Genomic DNA, 16604 nt, shown 5'->3' on the forward strand with positions numbered 1-16604 from the left:
TTCGTGGCTCTTGACAAGATCTTTACCTTGGACAACCTTAGGAAGCGGCATGTTATTGTGATAAACAAATGCTATGTGTGTAAGAAGACTAGGGAGTCCGTGGATCATCTTCTTTTCCATTGCGATGTGGCTTCTGCTTTGTGGAATTCTCTCTTTAGTTGTTTCGGGATGTCTTGGGTTTTGCCCAGACAGGTTGTCGACTTGCTTGCTTGATGGTGGTCCTTTGGAAGGTCAACGAGCGCTGCGGTTTGGAAAATGACACCTATTTGCCTCTTTTGGTGCATATAGAGGGAAAGAAACAATAGGAGCTTTAAGGATTTAGAAAGTACCTTGGAAGAGATTCTATCCTCGTTTTACCTTTGTACTTTTGGACTGCAGCTAATGTTCACCCTTTGTCTTTTACTTTTGCGGACTTTTTCGCTCGCTTTTCTCTTTCCAATTAGGTGTTTCCTTGTATACTCCCAGTGTACTAAAGGCTACTTTATATATATATATATATATATATAAATGTTAGGGGAAAGAAAGAGGAAAGATAAAGCTATTTAATAATTGTTTAGAATAAATGTTAGAGGAAAGTGAAAGCCTTTTTATATTAAAATAATGGTGAGGGTGACGTCAGCTGTTGAGGGTGACGTTTCTCTGCAAGGGGATGGCGTGTTTGGAGTGTTAGAGAAGGTTTTTGAAATTCTGGGCCGCTTCTCCAAGGCGCTAGTTTGGGCCTGTGGCTTTTCGAAAAAGGTGGGCTCTAAGTCTTTGTCTTATCAAAAAAAAAAAGTCTTTGTTTGGGTTTAAACGTAGGATGGGTTTTGTGGCGGGCCGGGTGCTTAAGAGGGTTTAGTCTGTTTTTAAAGGGTTTCGGGCTGGGGCTAAAGTGATTAAGCCCAATGCCAAGTCGGACGCTGTTTCGGGCCATAAGCTGTCTACGGTTTCTTGTGCGATTTCGGGGCGGGGATCGGGTCCGGGGTGTCTTCAGCGTTCGGCGGAGGTCCATGGGAGCAATTTTCGGCCGGACATGACGTCGGCGGCAGATCATGGGGTGGATCTGGGTCTGTCTCATTCCGGGGCTGGTTCTAGAGATCGGCAGCTCGTTCCAGTGGTCGAGTCCGTCAATCAGGCTACCGTTCTTCCCCCCGTTCCGGCGCCGGTTTTGCGTCCTCCGGTGCTTCTGAGTGATCTTACTTCTGGGGTGCGGTCTTCTTTGGTTTCAAGTTCTTCCGGTTCAGGGCTCTTCCATCGGCAGGCAGTGGTTCTTCCGTCGGCTGGCTCTGTCTTGGTGAGGTCGGGCGTTGAGGAATTTCAGTTTGGTGAGCTTGGTGCCTCGTCTGGCGGTGCTGGGCATGCTTCAGTCGGCGTTGCTTCTGGTGCTCCTTCAAGATCTCTCCTTCGGCAGGCAATGGTGCATTCGGATGCCCCTGCCTTGGTAAGGAGTTTTGGTGGGGATCCTCTTTTTGGGAAGTTTGGAGGTCCTCCCGGGGTTTCGGCTTCCATTCCCCCTTTTCAGTGGGTCTTGTTTCCTCAGTGGCCAAGGCCGTTCTCCTCTGTGTTTGGGTGCCCCCAGTTACCTGGTTTGTCGTCTGGGGTCTTTGTGGTGGGGGAATCTTCAAAGGGGATTGATCCAAAGGAAAGTGTTGTTGTTTACCCCAGGGTAATGGAAGATAGTAGGTCGTGTTTTCGCATGATGGGGGTTTCGTTCGTGGGATCTGATCAAAAGGGATTTCTAGATTTTTTGGCTTTGATTGAGGATGAGCGCTATGACTCTGATTCCCCTCCTAAGAAGGAGAAGGAGATTAAAAGGAAAAAGGGGAAAAGAGAGGTCAAGAATCTAGAATGTTCTATTAATTTCGATGCTAGGGGAGTGGGTTCTAGTCGGGTTAGGGGCAAAAAGTTGGGGGTTTGATATAGTATTTCTTCTTTTGGGTTTTTCGGGTGTTATTCCTCTGTTTTTTTTTTTTTTTTTTTTTGTGGTGTCCTTTTTGTATACTTCCTGTATGCTTAGGGGCGCCTTTTACGCTTTTTTAATGTTATTTTGTTTATTACCTATAAAAAAAAAAAAGGGAAGCAAAAGTGCTACCCTAGTTTTGGTTCCTTTGGGTTTTCCTTGGTTTAAGGAACACCTAGGGAAGCTGATACAGGGGTTTTTTTTAGGAATTTTCCCGACATTTAGGGAATGAAATGGGATTTAAGAAAGCCATTGCTAGTGCTCTTATAAAGCCCAAGTCCCCAATTGCAATTAGGAGACATTCTTCCCATAGTTAAATCGCAAAGCATTGAGAGAAACGATGGCTACAATTCAAACACCTAGTAAAGAACGTGAGATCAAAACCCTGTAAAGAACAAACGATGGCTGCGATTCAAACACAAGAAACATAATTCTCTGTGAGAAGACCAAGAACAAACACACGTAAATTTCATGACCTAGAAAGACCAAGAACAAACACACTAAAATTCCACGACCAAGAAAGGCGAAGAACTACCAAGACCAAAACCCAGTAAAGAAGAAACACAACCCAGAAAGAATTACACGTAAATTTCATGAAAATCGAATGTGTTATCGGAAAGAAAATTTGCAAACTTTGAGATCACGAGTGGGGCTTTGAGATCTGTAGCAGAGGTTGGTTTTGGGTTTGATGCAGACTCTCTCTCTCGGCCGCGAGCTCCTGCAACAACAGGTGAGTCCTTTGCTTTATGTGGGTGGAAGAGAGAGAGACAGAAATGAGTGAATAAAAAACAGAATGGCAGAAGAGAGATGAGTTTTTTTTTTATTTTTTTTATTTTAAATAAAAAATAAAATAATGGATTAGCTACAGTACTACTTCAAATCTTGGGTTGCACTGTAGCTCAAGGTTAGTTTAGGGAACCCTTAGAGAATCTACTGCAAGTCAATTTTTGGGGGTTTTCCCTACATTTAGGGAAGGGAAGAGGATTTAAAGAAGCTGCTGAGAGTGCTCTTATTGTAAAGCACCTTCAATCATATGGTACAGTGGGTTTGGATGCCAATTCTTATGGTTAAACCCAAAAAAAGGCATGGGGTCGGGGGAGGAAAAAGATGATTTGGTGTATAAATAATATATTTGATGCTAATACACTCTAGTCAACTCCCATTCCAATCGAGGTTGAGAGAGAGGGTGTGAGAGGGAGAGGAAAAAAATTCCTGAAGCAACTGTTCACCATCCATTACAATTGTTTATGTTCTGGTTAAATATGCAAATGCTTGAGTGGTCTAAGAATGAATATCACTGTACCTGTTGTTCAGTTACAAGTAAAATTGCACTAATAAATTTACTTAGCACTTATTAGTATATTCTTCAAGGGATGATATATTGTGCATATCAAAGTAAAACAGATATTAAGAGAAAATCACTTTTCAATGATTAGGATTATCATCTTATTAATGATGTATCTAGCTGCAATCTTAGATTTTATTGTATTTTTATTTTGTTTGGTGTTAATGTGTTATATTATGGTTTTTGGCCTGCCAACAGTGTCCATGTCAAATATAAGATCTTCCTTTCTGCCATGGAGTACTTACCATTTTCTCCTGGAGATGGTTCAAAAGGCAGTTTTGAGGAAATCATGGAAAGGTATTTGTATCACTTCTTCGTCATATTCTTGTAAATCTGAGGGTACTAAGAGTGCAGATTATGTTATTTCTATACAAATCTGGTTGACTTTTTAATTAACGGTTTAAACAGGGTTTTGTCAAGATCTCGGGAGATCAAAGTTGGTAAATATGAGAAATTATCAGATGTATTAGAGCAGCACCGGCTGCAGGGTCTCCAAAAAGCTATGGTTATCCAATGGCTCTGCTTTACACCTCCCTCAACAATTACTGATGTTAAGGATGTTAGCACAAAACTTCTTCTGCAAGCACTGGTACATAGGTAATTGATTTCTGCGAATATAGCCGAACTGTACAATTGCATTTTTTTGGAAAAATTTCTGATTAGCGAATGGTGAGGCCCCAGTATACAGGTTATATGCTATGATTAATAGCTGTGTGATAGAATTCGTAAATGAGCAACTTTTGTGCTGGCTGGCACACAAAAACTGATTCCTGGTGAATTGTGTGCCTTTTGTGTTAATTAAATATGAGAATACGGTAGGAGAATCACATTATTTTTGGTTTATTTCTAGAAGATAGGTCTTTCTTGCTATTTTCTAGCTTGTTTGACAAAGGTTATTGTTATTGTAGCTTTGTATTTAAACTCTATTTATGATTTATTAATCTTCTAATTCTTGACATCCCAGTTCCAGGATGTCTGTCTCTCTCTTGGTGGCATTGTTGTCATACATGATTGTTGAATTTTGTTGCAACCTTTCTTGTTATTTTGTGTTGTTTCTTTCTTGATGTGCTGAAATCTAACCTTTGGTCTTTTCAATAGCAATATATTATTCAGGGAGTTTGCTCTGATTTCTATGTGGAGAGTGCCAGCAGTTCCCATTGGTGCACACACATTGCTTAGTTTTCTTGCTGAACCTCTGAAACAGCTTTCGGAAAATCATGATACCATGGAGGATTGTAATATTTCTGAGAATCTAAGAGAGTTCCAAGACTGGGTATGCTTAGTTACATATCTATCTGGTTAACTTTTCCTTAAGCTTTTATGTTATTCAGCTTAATAATTATAGTTCCACATGATAATTTGTATTCTAATATTAATAGAGCGAGTATTACTCCTGTGACGCAACATATCGCAATTGGCTCAAAATTGAATTGGAGAATGCAGAGGTGTCTCCCCTAGAACTATCATTGGAGGAAAAACAAAGAGCAGTTTCTGCAGCTAAAGAGACACTAAATTCATCTCTGTTACTGCTACTAAGTAAGTTGAGTTGACCATCTTTTTTTTTTGTATGCAAAAGCAGAGACCAACCTACTTGTCTGGGATTAGGTAGAAGGTTCTTTGGGATTAAATTTTCATTGAGAACGGTGGGTTTAGGCCCATCATAGTTACTCTTTTTTGTGCATAATAATTTTTTTGCTCTAGCTTATAAATGATTTATCTATTTTCTCTAGGAAAAGAAAATCCTTGGTTAGCTGCAGGTGAATATCATGCATATAAATCAGAAGAACCTTTATTTCTAGAATTGCATGCCACTGCAATGCTCTGCCTACAATCTGGCGAATGTATGTCTCCAGATGCCACAGTGTGCACCACTTTGACGAGTGCCCTTTACTCTTCAGTGAGCGAGGAAGATGTGTTAAATCGGCAACTGATGGTATGCTTATTTCTTTTGCTCTGTTTGGCTGTTCAGACAATGGAGGAAAAAAAAGGTTTCCTTATAAACTTTTATTGATCATTATCAAAATCTTTTATTGAGGCATGTTTTCTTCACAATGGGGGAGACGGGCCAAGGGCCAATTCCCAAACCCCCCCCAAAAAAATAAAAATAAAAAAATAAAACAAAAAATTGAGAGAAAAAAATTAGGGCTTTCTAAACCTAAATCCCACAGATTGCAGTGTTGGTCCCCAAAAAATTTCCAAAAAAAAAAAATTACTTGTTAATGTTATTCTATTATATGAGTCACTTTCGGCTTCCACAACTCTTATTTTTCTTCCTTTTCTATCTTGTTTTGTTATTCTGGTCAATTAGGCCGAAGACTCTTCTTCTTATTATGTGATTTTGGGTCACTTAGGCCACGGCCCCACATTCCCAAGACCACTATAATGGCTTGTGTTTTCTAAAAACCAAGAGTCATGATTAGCAATATTAATTAGTACTTGGACTTTGTTATGATTAGATTGAGCTTGAATTTTGGATTGCTTAGGAGTTGGGCTCCCATGGCTACACTTTTTTTTTTGTCTCCCATTTCACTCTTTAGTTATGAATTTAGATTGAACTTACTTATGAATTTTTGGTTACTTAGCCTTGCCCCCCCAGAAAAAGGTCCTGGCTCCACCACTGCTGTTAAAATTTATTGTCATGAATATTTCTTATTGAGGTGTGATATACGACAGTCAAATTATGGCTTATTCCAATAGGTCCTATATTACAGATAGAAGGCTTGCAGCCTCGTCCTATTATAGGTGGATTTTTCAAGTGAAACTATTACTTCAAATGATAGAGCCAGGGATAAGGAGCAGAAAAGGTTTGGTTCTGGGTTAAATTTTTCGAAGTTGAAATAGTCTTCTGTAGATTGAGATGAAGTACCAATTGTATAAGAAAGACTGAGGAAAAAGAAGATCTACTTTTGAGTATAAAGAATCCATTTTGGCTTAATTTAGATATCAAATTTGTTTCTTTTATTTATCCGGTTAATTAATTACAAAATTAAAACCTTTAAAAGATGTCATGGGGGGTGCAACCAGATTGCATAAGGCGTGCACAAGGGGTGAACCATTGACCAGTGATAAAGACCGGGACCCTATACTTTCAGGTAAAGGTAGGAGAGAGTTGTTGAATCTAAAAAGCTCCATTAACTACGGTGATGCAAGCGCGTCCTCTTGGCGAGGGAAAAGTAAGGCTCATGTCCTGTAGCCTTGAGTGCTTCATGTAGGTTTCGGGTTTGAGGGCTTTAAGTCCTTGTGGGTTTGTTAGGTTTCTTTTTGTGGGCTAGTTTGGTTATTTCTATGTATTTAAGGGCGCCTTACACTTTTTTTAATAAAATATTTCTTACCTATATTAAAAAAAAAGTCTGGGACCCTATGATAGGCTTAATTGTAGTCCTGTCTATTCAACTTCATTCGCACTTTGAAGATGTTAAAACTCGTGTAATACTAAACCTCATGAATTGTAGTCTTGTTTCAGAAAAATGAAAATAGATAGTCTTTACGCTGTCAGACATTATAAATAAAACAAAGGATAGGGATCAATGCTATACTTTACCTGATATTTATAGAAATTGAATCCAAGAATCTGTTCCTGGCCCTTTATCTCTCAACTTGTAAAATGTAATCCATACTAAACCGAGACTCCACATAAATCCATATTGACCTTTGGCAACCAAATTTGTCATGCTTCAACGTTTCTATTTAAATTTCTTCCTGCCATATTTGCCTTTGCTTACATTCTGAAATTTTTTGGGCAGGTGAATGTCTCCATATCTTCAAGGGACAAGTACTGCATTGAGGTTGTACTTCGCTGCTTGTCAGTAGTGGGTGATGGAATTTGGCCACACGAACTGAATGATGGTGGTATACTTGCTACTGTTATGACCGCTGGCTTCAAAGGTGAGAGACATTATAGTAGCTACAGATATAGAAAGCTTGCATGTGGGTTGCAGTTTTGTTGGAGTGAATTCTAAAGATAGTGAATGATCAATCTTGTGTCTTTTGTGCTCAATTAAAAAATTTCATGTGTTCAAATTAACAGAAGGGTCAGTATTTACCCACATTAAATTGTATTGAGCACAAAAGACGCTAGATTTCAATTTAATGTTTGAATCTTAAGGGGATAACTTGAATATTTTCATTCTTAATTTCTTCAGTCCTTTGAGAAATCAAATATGAGCGTAGTTTGTCTTTTTACGAACAATGGCAATATAGACTTTCTGTCTTCTTGCTCTAGGGGCATCTTGAGGTTGATAACTCTGCATATATATCTCAAATCAAATCTGTAGATGTGGGAGGGTGGGAAGGATTACAATTTAAGTTTTCCTATTATTGTCAGAAGAAGTGTAGTATAAGAAACGGACAAGTTTTCTTTACAAAGAAAGAATGGGGAAAAGAACAAAAAGTGTGGAACTAAAGAGAATTTTGCTACGGAAACAGGCCTATGCTCTTTCCATTGCTAGATCAGAACATTTACTATGTAATAGAAGTGAAAAAGTTCTGCAAAGGTGTGTTAATTGAAGCAGTAGTGACTGAATGGATTGTTAGCTAATGCAGGTGAGCTTCTTCGATTTCAAGCTGGAGTTACAATGGAGATTTCTCGATTAGATGCTTGGTATTCAAGCAGCGATGGGTCGTTGGAAGGCCCAGCAACGTACATTGTGCGGGGTCTTTGTCGTAGATGCTGTCTTCCAGAAGTCATTCTTCGATGCATGCAGGTAAGCTTCTTCCCTTTAGAGAAGTCTCTACTTTGTCTGTCTTTAAATTATCCAATCATAATGCAATCGACCCCTTGCATTATTTTCATTTTAATAGGCTACTGTTTCTAATTTCCTTATATCAGCAGATTTTAGTGATCTCTTTATCTCATTTGTAGGTCTCAGTTTCGCTCATGGAGTCAGGTGATCCACCTGAAAGCCATGATGAGTTGATCGAATTAGTTGCTTGCCCTGAAACCGGGTTTCTTCATTTGTTTAGCCAGCAACAATTGCAGGTAAGCTAATACATAGTTTACTCACTCGTGCAAAGAAAAAACAATTTGTTTCTTCCTTGCTTGAGGCTATAACCATAATGACGTTTTAAACCTTTCTCCCTCTGCCTTAACTTTATTGGGTAGACCGTTCCCTTTAAAGGAGCATGACACTTGGAGGGGGTTTTTGTTTTTTATTTTTCTAGTCAGGAACGGCATATTCTTCCTCAAGTGGAGCATTTTTATCTTATTATTGTAAACAACTTAATTTTTTAACCACTAAGATGGGATTTTTCCGTGGATTAGCAATGCCCTCTACTTAATAATGTTTCTTTCTTGGCTTTCATCTTATCAAAGATGTGACTTTGCATTCTCAAGAGCATCAATATTGCGATCTTTATACGAGCGGTTTAATTTTGGTTTGTAATTCTTTCGAGGATTCTCTTATATACTCTTGGGGACTTGAGCTTCTTCTTTTCTAAATGAAACTATCTCAGAAAATAAAAGAGGGGAGTATCATTACTGGCTCAAATTTTGTCAAGATCATGTGCAATAGATCTGATAATTAGAAGCTTAAGGAATAATTATCCATGTATTTGAAGACTGCAGAACTTCCTCATTTACCTTTTTTTTTTTTCTTTCTTTTTTTAAATAATAACAATAATAATAAAAATAAAATATATTGTTGCCTTTGTGGAATTCTTTCAGCTGACATTATTTTATTGCTTTTCCATGTTCAGGAATTTTTGTTGTTTGAGAGGGAATACTCAATATTCAAAATGGAGCTTCAGGAGGAACTTTCTTCTTGATGATTGCGATGGGATAGAATCAAGGTCTCTGGTTCTTACTTGTTAGTACAAGGCTTGATAGTTTTGTAAAATGGATGTGTTTTTCTGTTTTTAATTTTATTTTTGTAAAGTGGATGACTTGATGTCTTTTTTCAGTGATGAAAGTCTTTTTGGAAACAGTACTATTGTATTGTTTTAACATTTGGATTTCTTCTCCCAATTCGTCAACTAAAAAAGGGTCATATCATCTGTAGTTTGTGCAATTGGATCCTATAAAACGATAAATTCAGGTCTTCGTCATTAAACCAGTGTCAAGTGTAGAAACTTACATTGGAGTCGAGCCTCAGCAGCTCATTTATGCTGTCAATAATAGCGAGGAAAGCTTCATTGTGGATTACAAATAAAATAAAATAAAATAAAAATTCTTTCGCACTATATCATGTCAAGAAAGTTTACAAAAGAGAGGCCTAGGATCTAGGGGTGTGCACGGGGCGGGGCGGGGCGGATTTCCGCCATTTTTGGTCCTGCCCCGCAACCTTGCGGGTTTAGTAAATCCAACCTGTGAACCGCAGTAAATGAGAAATATCCGTACGGGACGGGGGTGTGCGGTGCGGGGGGTGTGGGGCGGGGCGGGGGAAACAGAACAATACCACAAACAACAAAAGAAACCAAATCGTTAAGAAAACCCTAGATCAACCACCAATAATTGTTGATTCATAACAAAATAGAAAGCAACCAAACAAACAAACCCTAATTTCAACGCCTCAGTGTGCGGTGCGGGGGGTGCGGGGCGGGGCGGGGGAAACAGAACAATACCACAAACAACAAAAGAAACCAAATCGTTAAGAAAACCCTAGATCAACCACCAATAATTGTTGATTCATAACAAAATAGAAAGCAACCAAACAAACAAACCCTAATTTCAACGCCTTAGAATGAGACTCGTGAAGCTCTGAAAAATGGAAAATACTAGCAAACCCAAACAAAATGAAGAAAGAAGGGACTAAGGATGGAAGGACTCGGGGTTTGCACTTCGCAAGGAGGGGTTTTGTTAGGTCTTGTCATCTTGGACTCTTGGTGCAGGGAAGGCAAGACTTGGTCTGTGTGCAGCGCAGATGAAAAAGATGAAGAGCGTCATAGATGAAGAAGATGAAGAGCAGCGTAAATGAAGAAGATGAAGAAGTGTGTGGCGAGGTGAAGAACAGGGGAAGGGACGAAGGGTGAAAGAAAATTGAAAGTGAAGAACAGGGTAGGAGATGCGGCGCGAGGTAAACATTTTAGGGTTTTTTACACTTTTCTTTGTTGTGCGGGGCGGGGCGGGGCCCCGGTTTTTTTAAAACACCAACCTGCGCCCCGCCCCGCACGGATATACCCATTAAAAACCTGTACCCGCAAATTTACACTTAAAAACTGGATTCTGCGGGTCGGATCGGTGCGGTTTTGCGGGTCGGATCGGATCCTGCGGTTTTTGCCCACCCCTACTAGGATCTCTTGCTCTCTGACCCTAACAAATACCCCTAACCTTATTGATACAAATAGGTTTAGTGGGCTTAGGATTGAGAGACAAATAAGTTGATGTTATCTACCCTTGGTTACAGTTCGAATCGAAGAGGTTATCGATCCTTAGATCCTTTTTCTCATAAGGTTTGTGTCAAAAGACATGTTGTATTTATGCTCCGTTTGTTTCGGCGTAAAATGATTTCTGGAAAATAATTTCGGCATTCTCCGGTGTTTGGTGGGGGCGAAAATAATAGTCAACCGGAAAATAATTTCTGTTTGACAAAAAATGCTTAGTAAATTTCGGAAAATGATTTATGCTTTTAAAAAACGTAAATCATTTTCCGAAGACGCCAGACGCGGTCAATCTATTTTAAACGACACAGTCGACCTTCACGTTCAAGCAGCCGACCACCATCGAAATATTGCCGGTATCGGAATCCGACAACATCCGGTTAATGTCGCCGGAATCTAGCGACGGAATTCGGCCACCTTCGCCGGAATCCGGTCAGTCCAGATTCCGGCGACCAATCTGGCCGGATCTGGCCAGACCGGCCGGATTCCGGCCATCTGATCGGATCAGGCCAGAAAGGCCGTATTCCGGCCATCTAGCCAGACAGGCCGGATCCCGGCCGGCCTTGGCCAGAGACGCCAGATCCGGCCAGCCTGCCGGGATCCGGCCTCTCTGGCCAGAGCGGGCCAGATGGTCGGAATCCGGCCGTTTGTGCTGGATTCCGGCGAAACTGTTGGAAATCCAGCCACTTTCGACGGAATCCGGCTATCCCAGATTCCGACGAAACTGTCCGAATTCCAGCCTTTATTTCGAATTCTGGCTATATTAGCCGGAATCAGGTAAAAATGGTCAGAATCTTGTCGGTCAGTGACCGAATCTCGTCATCGATGATTTTTATATTATTTTATATTAATATTTTATATGTTTTGAATAAAAATTAATTTTTATAGGTTAAAATGATTGAATGAAAATATGAAAAATATTTGTGATTTTTTGTACGCGCCAAACATCGAAAAATGCTTTCGGCGAAAAATATTTTCCAGAAAAATGACTTCTTTGAAACCATTTTACGACGGAAACCATTTTACGTCGAAACAAACGGAGCATTAATGAAAAAATTTTTCCTGCAAAAGAAGGTGTACGATCGATGTCCCCTACGCCTTCCTCTGTTACAACACTCACGTTACCCACTCATCTCTTAACGTCTGCTTCATTTGATTCTCAGCTAATTGCTTCATTCCCCTCTACTTCTCTTCCTCCCTTTTGTAATTATTTCAACACTGTTTTAGTTTGGTTTGAGTTCATTATTGGGGAGCCTACTCCTTTTTTGTTTATAGGATCGTTCACTTCTTCTTTCTTTTAGATAAGGAGTGGGGAAAGATCCTCCCGAATAAGTATTTCCTTATACAGTTAAAAAAAAGAAAAAAAGAAAAAAGAATTCCATTCAGCCCTAGCGTTCCGCTTCTTCTAAGCCTTCTGCTACTACTACTACTGATTTTTCATTTGCGTCTTCTCCCTCTACACTGCCAGCTCCTCATTCATGGAACATTTCATCTAACACAGTACCTCGCCAGTACCTACCCATACCATGGTCACTCGTTCTCAGACTGGCCACTTGAAGCCTCATTCTTTTGTTGATTATAAGCTCTATTTTTCTTCGAATCATCATGTTTGTGCATTACACAGTATTTAAATTCCTACTAAATCTACGTGCTATTCCCAAGCTGTTATGTCTCCTGAATGGCGTTGATGAGAATCAACATGCATCATTAATGGATGCATTGCATGTTTCAATTGGGCTTATTACTAGAACAAGATCCAAAAAGATTAAAGAAGCACTTAATGGGCTGATTTAAGAGATTTGGAGTGATTCTAAAATGGGGCATGCATTAATACTTGTAATTTCCTAAGAAATGATGTGGATTAATTGCTGATTATGGCTTGATTGAGCGTGGAATTAGAAGGAGAAGGTGACTGATTACTCTCTCATTCCAGACTAATTAATTGGCTGATTGACTTGTCTATTTCATACTATTAATTGGCTGATTGACTTGCCAATTCTATACCAATTAATTGGCTGATTGACTTGTCTATTATTAGTGCTAAAAATTTTAGGCTCCTATGTTTCTAGTAATTTTTTTTATTTTTATTTTCGAAATACGTTAGCTTACTTTTCCTTATAGTAGGCGTGTAGGGCTGAAAATGTTATAAATAACATGCATTCATTGTAATGAAGCATCATTAAATAGAAATAAAAGAAAACGTGAGGTTTGTTTCCTCTATTGGTTCTTCAGAGAACTTGTGAACTTATAAAAGATTCTTCCTTGTGGCATTTAAATTTTATACCTTTGGTTCGTGATTCAATTATAATAATTGGGTCGGGGTTTGTTACTTTATACCTTGGTTCGCGTTTCATTTATAAACATTGAGTCGGAGTTTTCTATCAAAAATCTGAATTTTAGCTTTCTTGAGGCAAATATTCTAATATTGTTTGTTGGGTCTCAAAGCGTGTCGGTTGAGGTTCGCATCATTTGGTATTAGAGCCTGTTTTAGAATCACCCCAAATCTCTTGGATCAACCCATTAAATGCTTCTTTAATTTTCTTGGATCTTGCTCTAGTAATAAGCCCAATTGGAACATGCAATGGATCCATTAATGTAATACTCGGTATTACCACATGCTTAAGTGTTAATTTGTTAATGTGAAATTATAGCATGTGTCAAGAATGATAGTTTTTAATCTTTGACTTTATAAGTGATCTTGTTATATATATTCCTGTATTCTGAGCCAACCAATGTTGATTGAGCGACATTAGATTGAAGTCGATCAAACGGAAGTCGATCGATCGATTTAATATCGATCGAGCGAATTCACTTTCGATGTCGATCGAGCGACTAAAATGTTGATTGAGTGACTTTCTACTGCAGTGTGATGCAGTGTTCTTGTAAGCGACATATCACGATTTTAATTCTAAAATATCTTCGAACTCACTTGCTGTAACTGCATTCAGTGGATCAAAAACGTGTTAGTTAAGTTGGTTAGCAAAGTTTAGTTAGTTTATAACTAAGTTAGATTAAGATAAGATTTATAAAATCTTAAGATTAGAATTTATTCGTTTAATGATTTCAAGTGCCAATTGCTTCAAATCCAACCCTTGAGGACGTGAAATGATGGGATGATCTCAACCATTGAAGCCCTTATATAAGCCATGCATGGGTGCAACGGGAGGTGAAGAGAAAAACCAGAAAAAATGGAGGGGAAGTGCTGCTGTTTTTAGTTTATGTTCTTCTTCTTTAAGTGCTGAAACTTCAAGCTTAAAGCTTCAATACTTCTCTTTCATTTCTAGTGATCCTAGAGCTAAGTTTGAAGCTTTAAATCGTTCTTAAACCTCAGCAAAAATAAGCTTTTAAAACCATAAAACAGCCCATGTTTTTGAATCCAAAAAACAGAGGATTTATGGACAGCAACTCTCTCTTTGGTGTGGATCATTTCTGGAGTGAGTTCAAGGGTCTTCTGATTTGTAGAACAGCAAGCCAATAGGTAAGGATCTTGATTTATATTTTTACTTGATGAATAAAGCATTAGAACAACTTTTTTTTAGATAAAATATGTATATATGTGTTTATGTGTATATATATATATGTGTGTGTGTGTGTGTGTGTGTTTATCTATATAGATGTATTTATATGTATATATGTATAGATATAACTTGTTGTTGGGTGTTTGGAGTGCTGTGTGTGTGTTAAAGAAGAGAACAGATGAAGGTTAGGCTGCTGTGTGTGTCGGCTAGTGTAGGGAAGAAAAGGTTTTGGGGGCTATAAGAGAAGAAAAGAGAGGAAAGGAAGGAGAGAAGGGAGAAAATATATATGTATGTGCTTTGGACAGTGTAGGTGTGAGAAGAGGAGAGTTTTTTTTGTGCGGTGTAGTGTGTGTTTTGGAGTTGGACAACAGGGGTGCATGGTGAAGGTAACGTGTGTGTTGGATGTGAAGTGGGTGTGATGATGTTTGTGTATGTGTGTGAGTTGGCAGTGAAGGAGAAAGTGTGTGTGTTTTGTGGTATGGCAGTGAGTGAGAAGGGAGAGTTTGGTGTGGAAATGAGAAGGGAAAGAAGGAGTTAGTGCAGTGTCTGTTTCGGGTAGAGAGAGAGAAGTGTGTAAATGGTGTATAAAATTTGTATGTATGTGTGTTTAAATATGAAAGAGTATGTGTTGAAAGAGAAAAATGATATTTGAGATATTTATTAAGGAGGTATAATTGTATGTATAAATATATATGTATTTAATGGATATATGTATGAGTGTATATTCATATGTATGAATATATAATGATGCTTCAAAAATAAAAGAGAAAATATGCCTATTGGAAAAAGTATATCTTTATAGCACTATTAGGTTAAAATTAATATCTAGCATTTAAAACAATAATGCTGTTATTCTGTTTAACTCAAATAAACAGAATAATGATATTTTATACCGTTATATTTATTTATGTATAAGGTAATTTCTAAATATCAAAAGAAGTTATATTTATATCGATGACTAAATAAGACATTAGTAAATAGGTTCATTAGGTATTGCTTTAATTAGTTTATTAATGCATAAATGTAATAATGCAGTTTCTCGAACTTACTTTGCGAACAGAACTGTAAGTATTTCTATACTTACTGAGGGATGTGAACCTTTCATTGATATCATGTTTACTATGTTATTTATTTGGTTGTGCATGTGATTTTACATATTTTATATTTTAATTAAACTGCTTAATAACGAGCTGGTAGGTAGAGGGGGTTATAGGTCAGTGGTGGGACTATTAGATCCCGGTTGAACTTAATAAATAACTTGACGTTGGGACCTTTGGCTTTCAGTAACAAACAACTAAACGTTAATGAGGGGACGGTAATTCCTGGTGAACTCGCTAACGCCGGACCTATGGATTCACAAACGAGTGGTGTGTAAGAAAGATGATTATAATTAAGACACTGTATTAAAACTATCGCATTACTGTTTTATGATTATGTTTATGTACAATTTATGTCTATGCTTCGCAACGTGGATTATACATTGCATGTACATGTGATCATGAAGTTATTTATTCATTGTGCTGCATTTTATAAATAAACTAGCATTCATGTTATTAATGAAAACAGTTGACTCACTTAGTATTTTCTTCTATATTATTCTTCTCCCATGTTAAATATTAATACAGGTCTTGAGGATGAGGAATATCAGGATTTCCCTGAGGGCTGGGCTGATCTTGATAGTAGGTCTTGAGAATGTGATGTCTCCAGTTTTGTGGACTGCTAGGTGGTAGTCCATATTATACTTAAGACGGATATTATGTTCAAATTGTAATAACAATGATACTCTAGATAACTTAGTTATTTTATTCGTGTCCTGCGTGACACAAGACCTATCTTATGTGTAATGACTTAATTACACTTGCTTTTATTATATGAGGTATTTTTATTAGAAGCTCTGGTGTGTTGGCTATGTTCTTAACCTAGATGTTTTTATAATTATATTCTGCTGCTAAAATATGCTCTGATGACGTTAGTGTTGATGTCTTAACGATACGTGGAAATTCGAAATTTTTTACTTACGTCTTTTTGTAAAAGTTGGGTCGTTACAATTAATGATGCATGTTGATTCTCATCATATATGATATATATATATATATATATATATATATATATATATATATATATATATACAAAATCTGAAACACTTCTATATTTTAAGGCGTTAATGGAGAGATTGTAATGTATATATGGTTTTTTTTTTTTTTGGTATATATGGGGGTTTTTTTTTCTTCTTCTTCTATATATGGGATTCTATATTACACATATAACTCTTGATTCTATAAATGGGTTTTTAAATACCTTATTAATACATATAACTCTTGATTCCATATATGGATTTTTAAGTAAATGTATTAACATATAGTAAATAGACTGGTTTAATTTTATTTAGAAGACCGGTTCAGTATTTAAAGGACTGGTTTAGTCACTAAAAGGTATGGGGTTCATGCCACGTATCGCCATTCTATGTCATTCAAAGGAAGAACTCAGC

At 37.8% G+C, this 16604-nt stretch overlaps 1 protein-coding gene across 2 annotated transcripts in view; it reads left to right on the forward strand.

The window, feature by feature from the left end:
• LOC133863609 (nuclear pore complex protein NUP107) overlaps nt 1-9225 on the forward strand; it is a 47761-nt gene extending 38536 nt beyond the window's left edge. For both annotated transcript variants that reach the window (XM_062299638.1, XM_062299639.1), the window contains 9 exons: nt 3483-3581; nt 3693-3881; nt 4383-4557; nt 4664-4820; nt 5015-5217; nt 7028-7169; nt 7827-7987; nt 8146-8262; nt 8979-9225. In XM_062299638.1, the coding sequence (XP_062155622.1) occupies nt 3483-3581; nt 3693-3881; nt 4383-4557; nt 4664-4820; nt 5015-5217; nt 7028-7169; nt 7827-7987; nt 8146-8262; nt 8979-9047 (1312 nt within the window). In that variant the 3' untranslated portion in view covers nt 9048-9225. The remainder of the gene's footprint in view (nt 1-3482; nt 3582-3692; nt 3882-4382; nt 4558-4663; nt 4821-5014; nt 5218-7027; nt 7170-7826; nt 7988-8145; nt 8263-8978) is intronic.
• The last annotated feature ends 7379 nt before the right edge of the window (nt 9226-16604 follow it).

Source organism: Alnus glutinosa, chromosome 3 (assembly GCF_958979055.1).
Source record: "Alnus glutinosa chromosome 3, dhAlnGlut1.1, whole genome shotgun sequence".
Classification (NCBI taxonomy): Eukaryota; Viridiplantae; Streptophyta; class Magnoliopsida; order Fagales; family Betulaceae; genus Alnus; species Alnus glutinosa.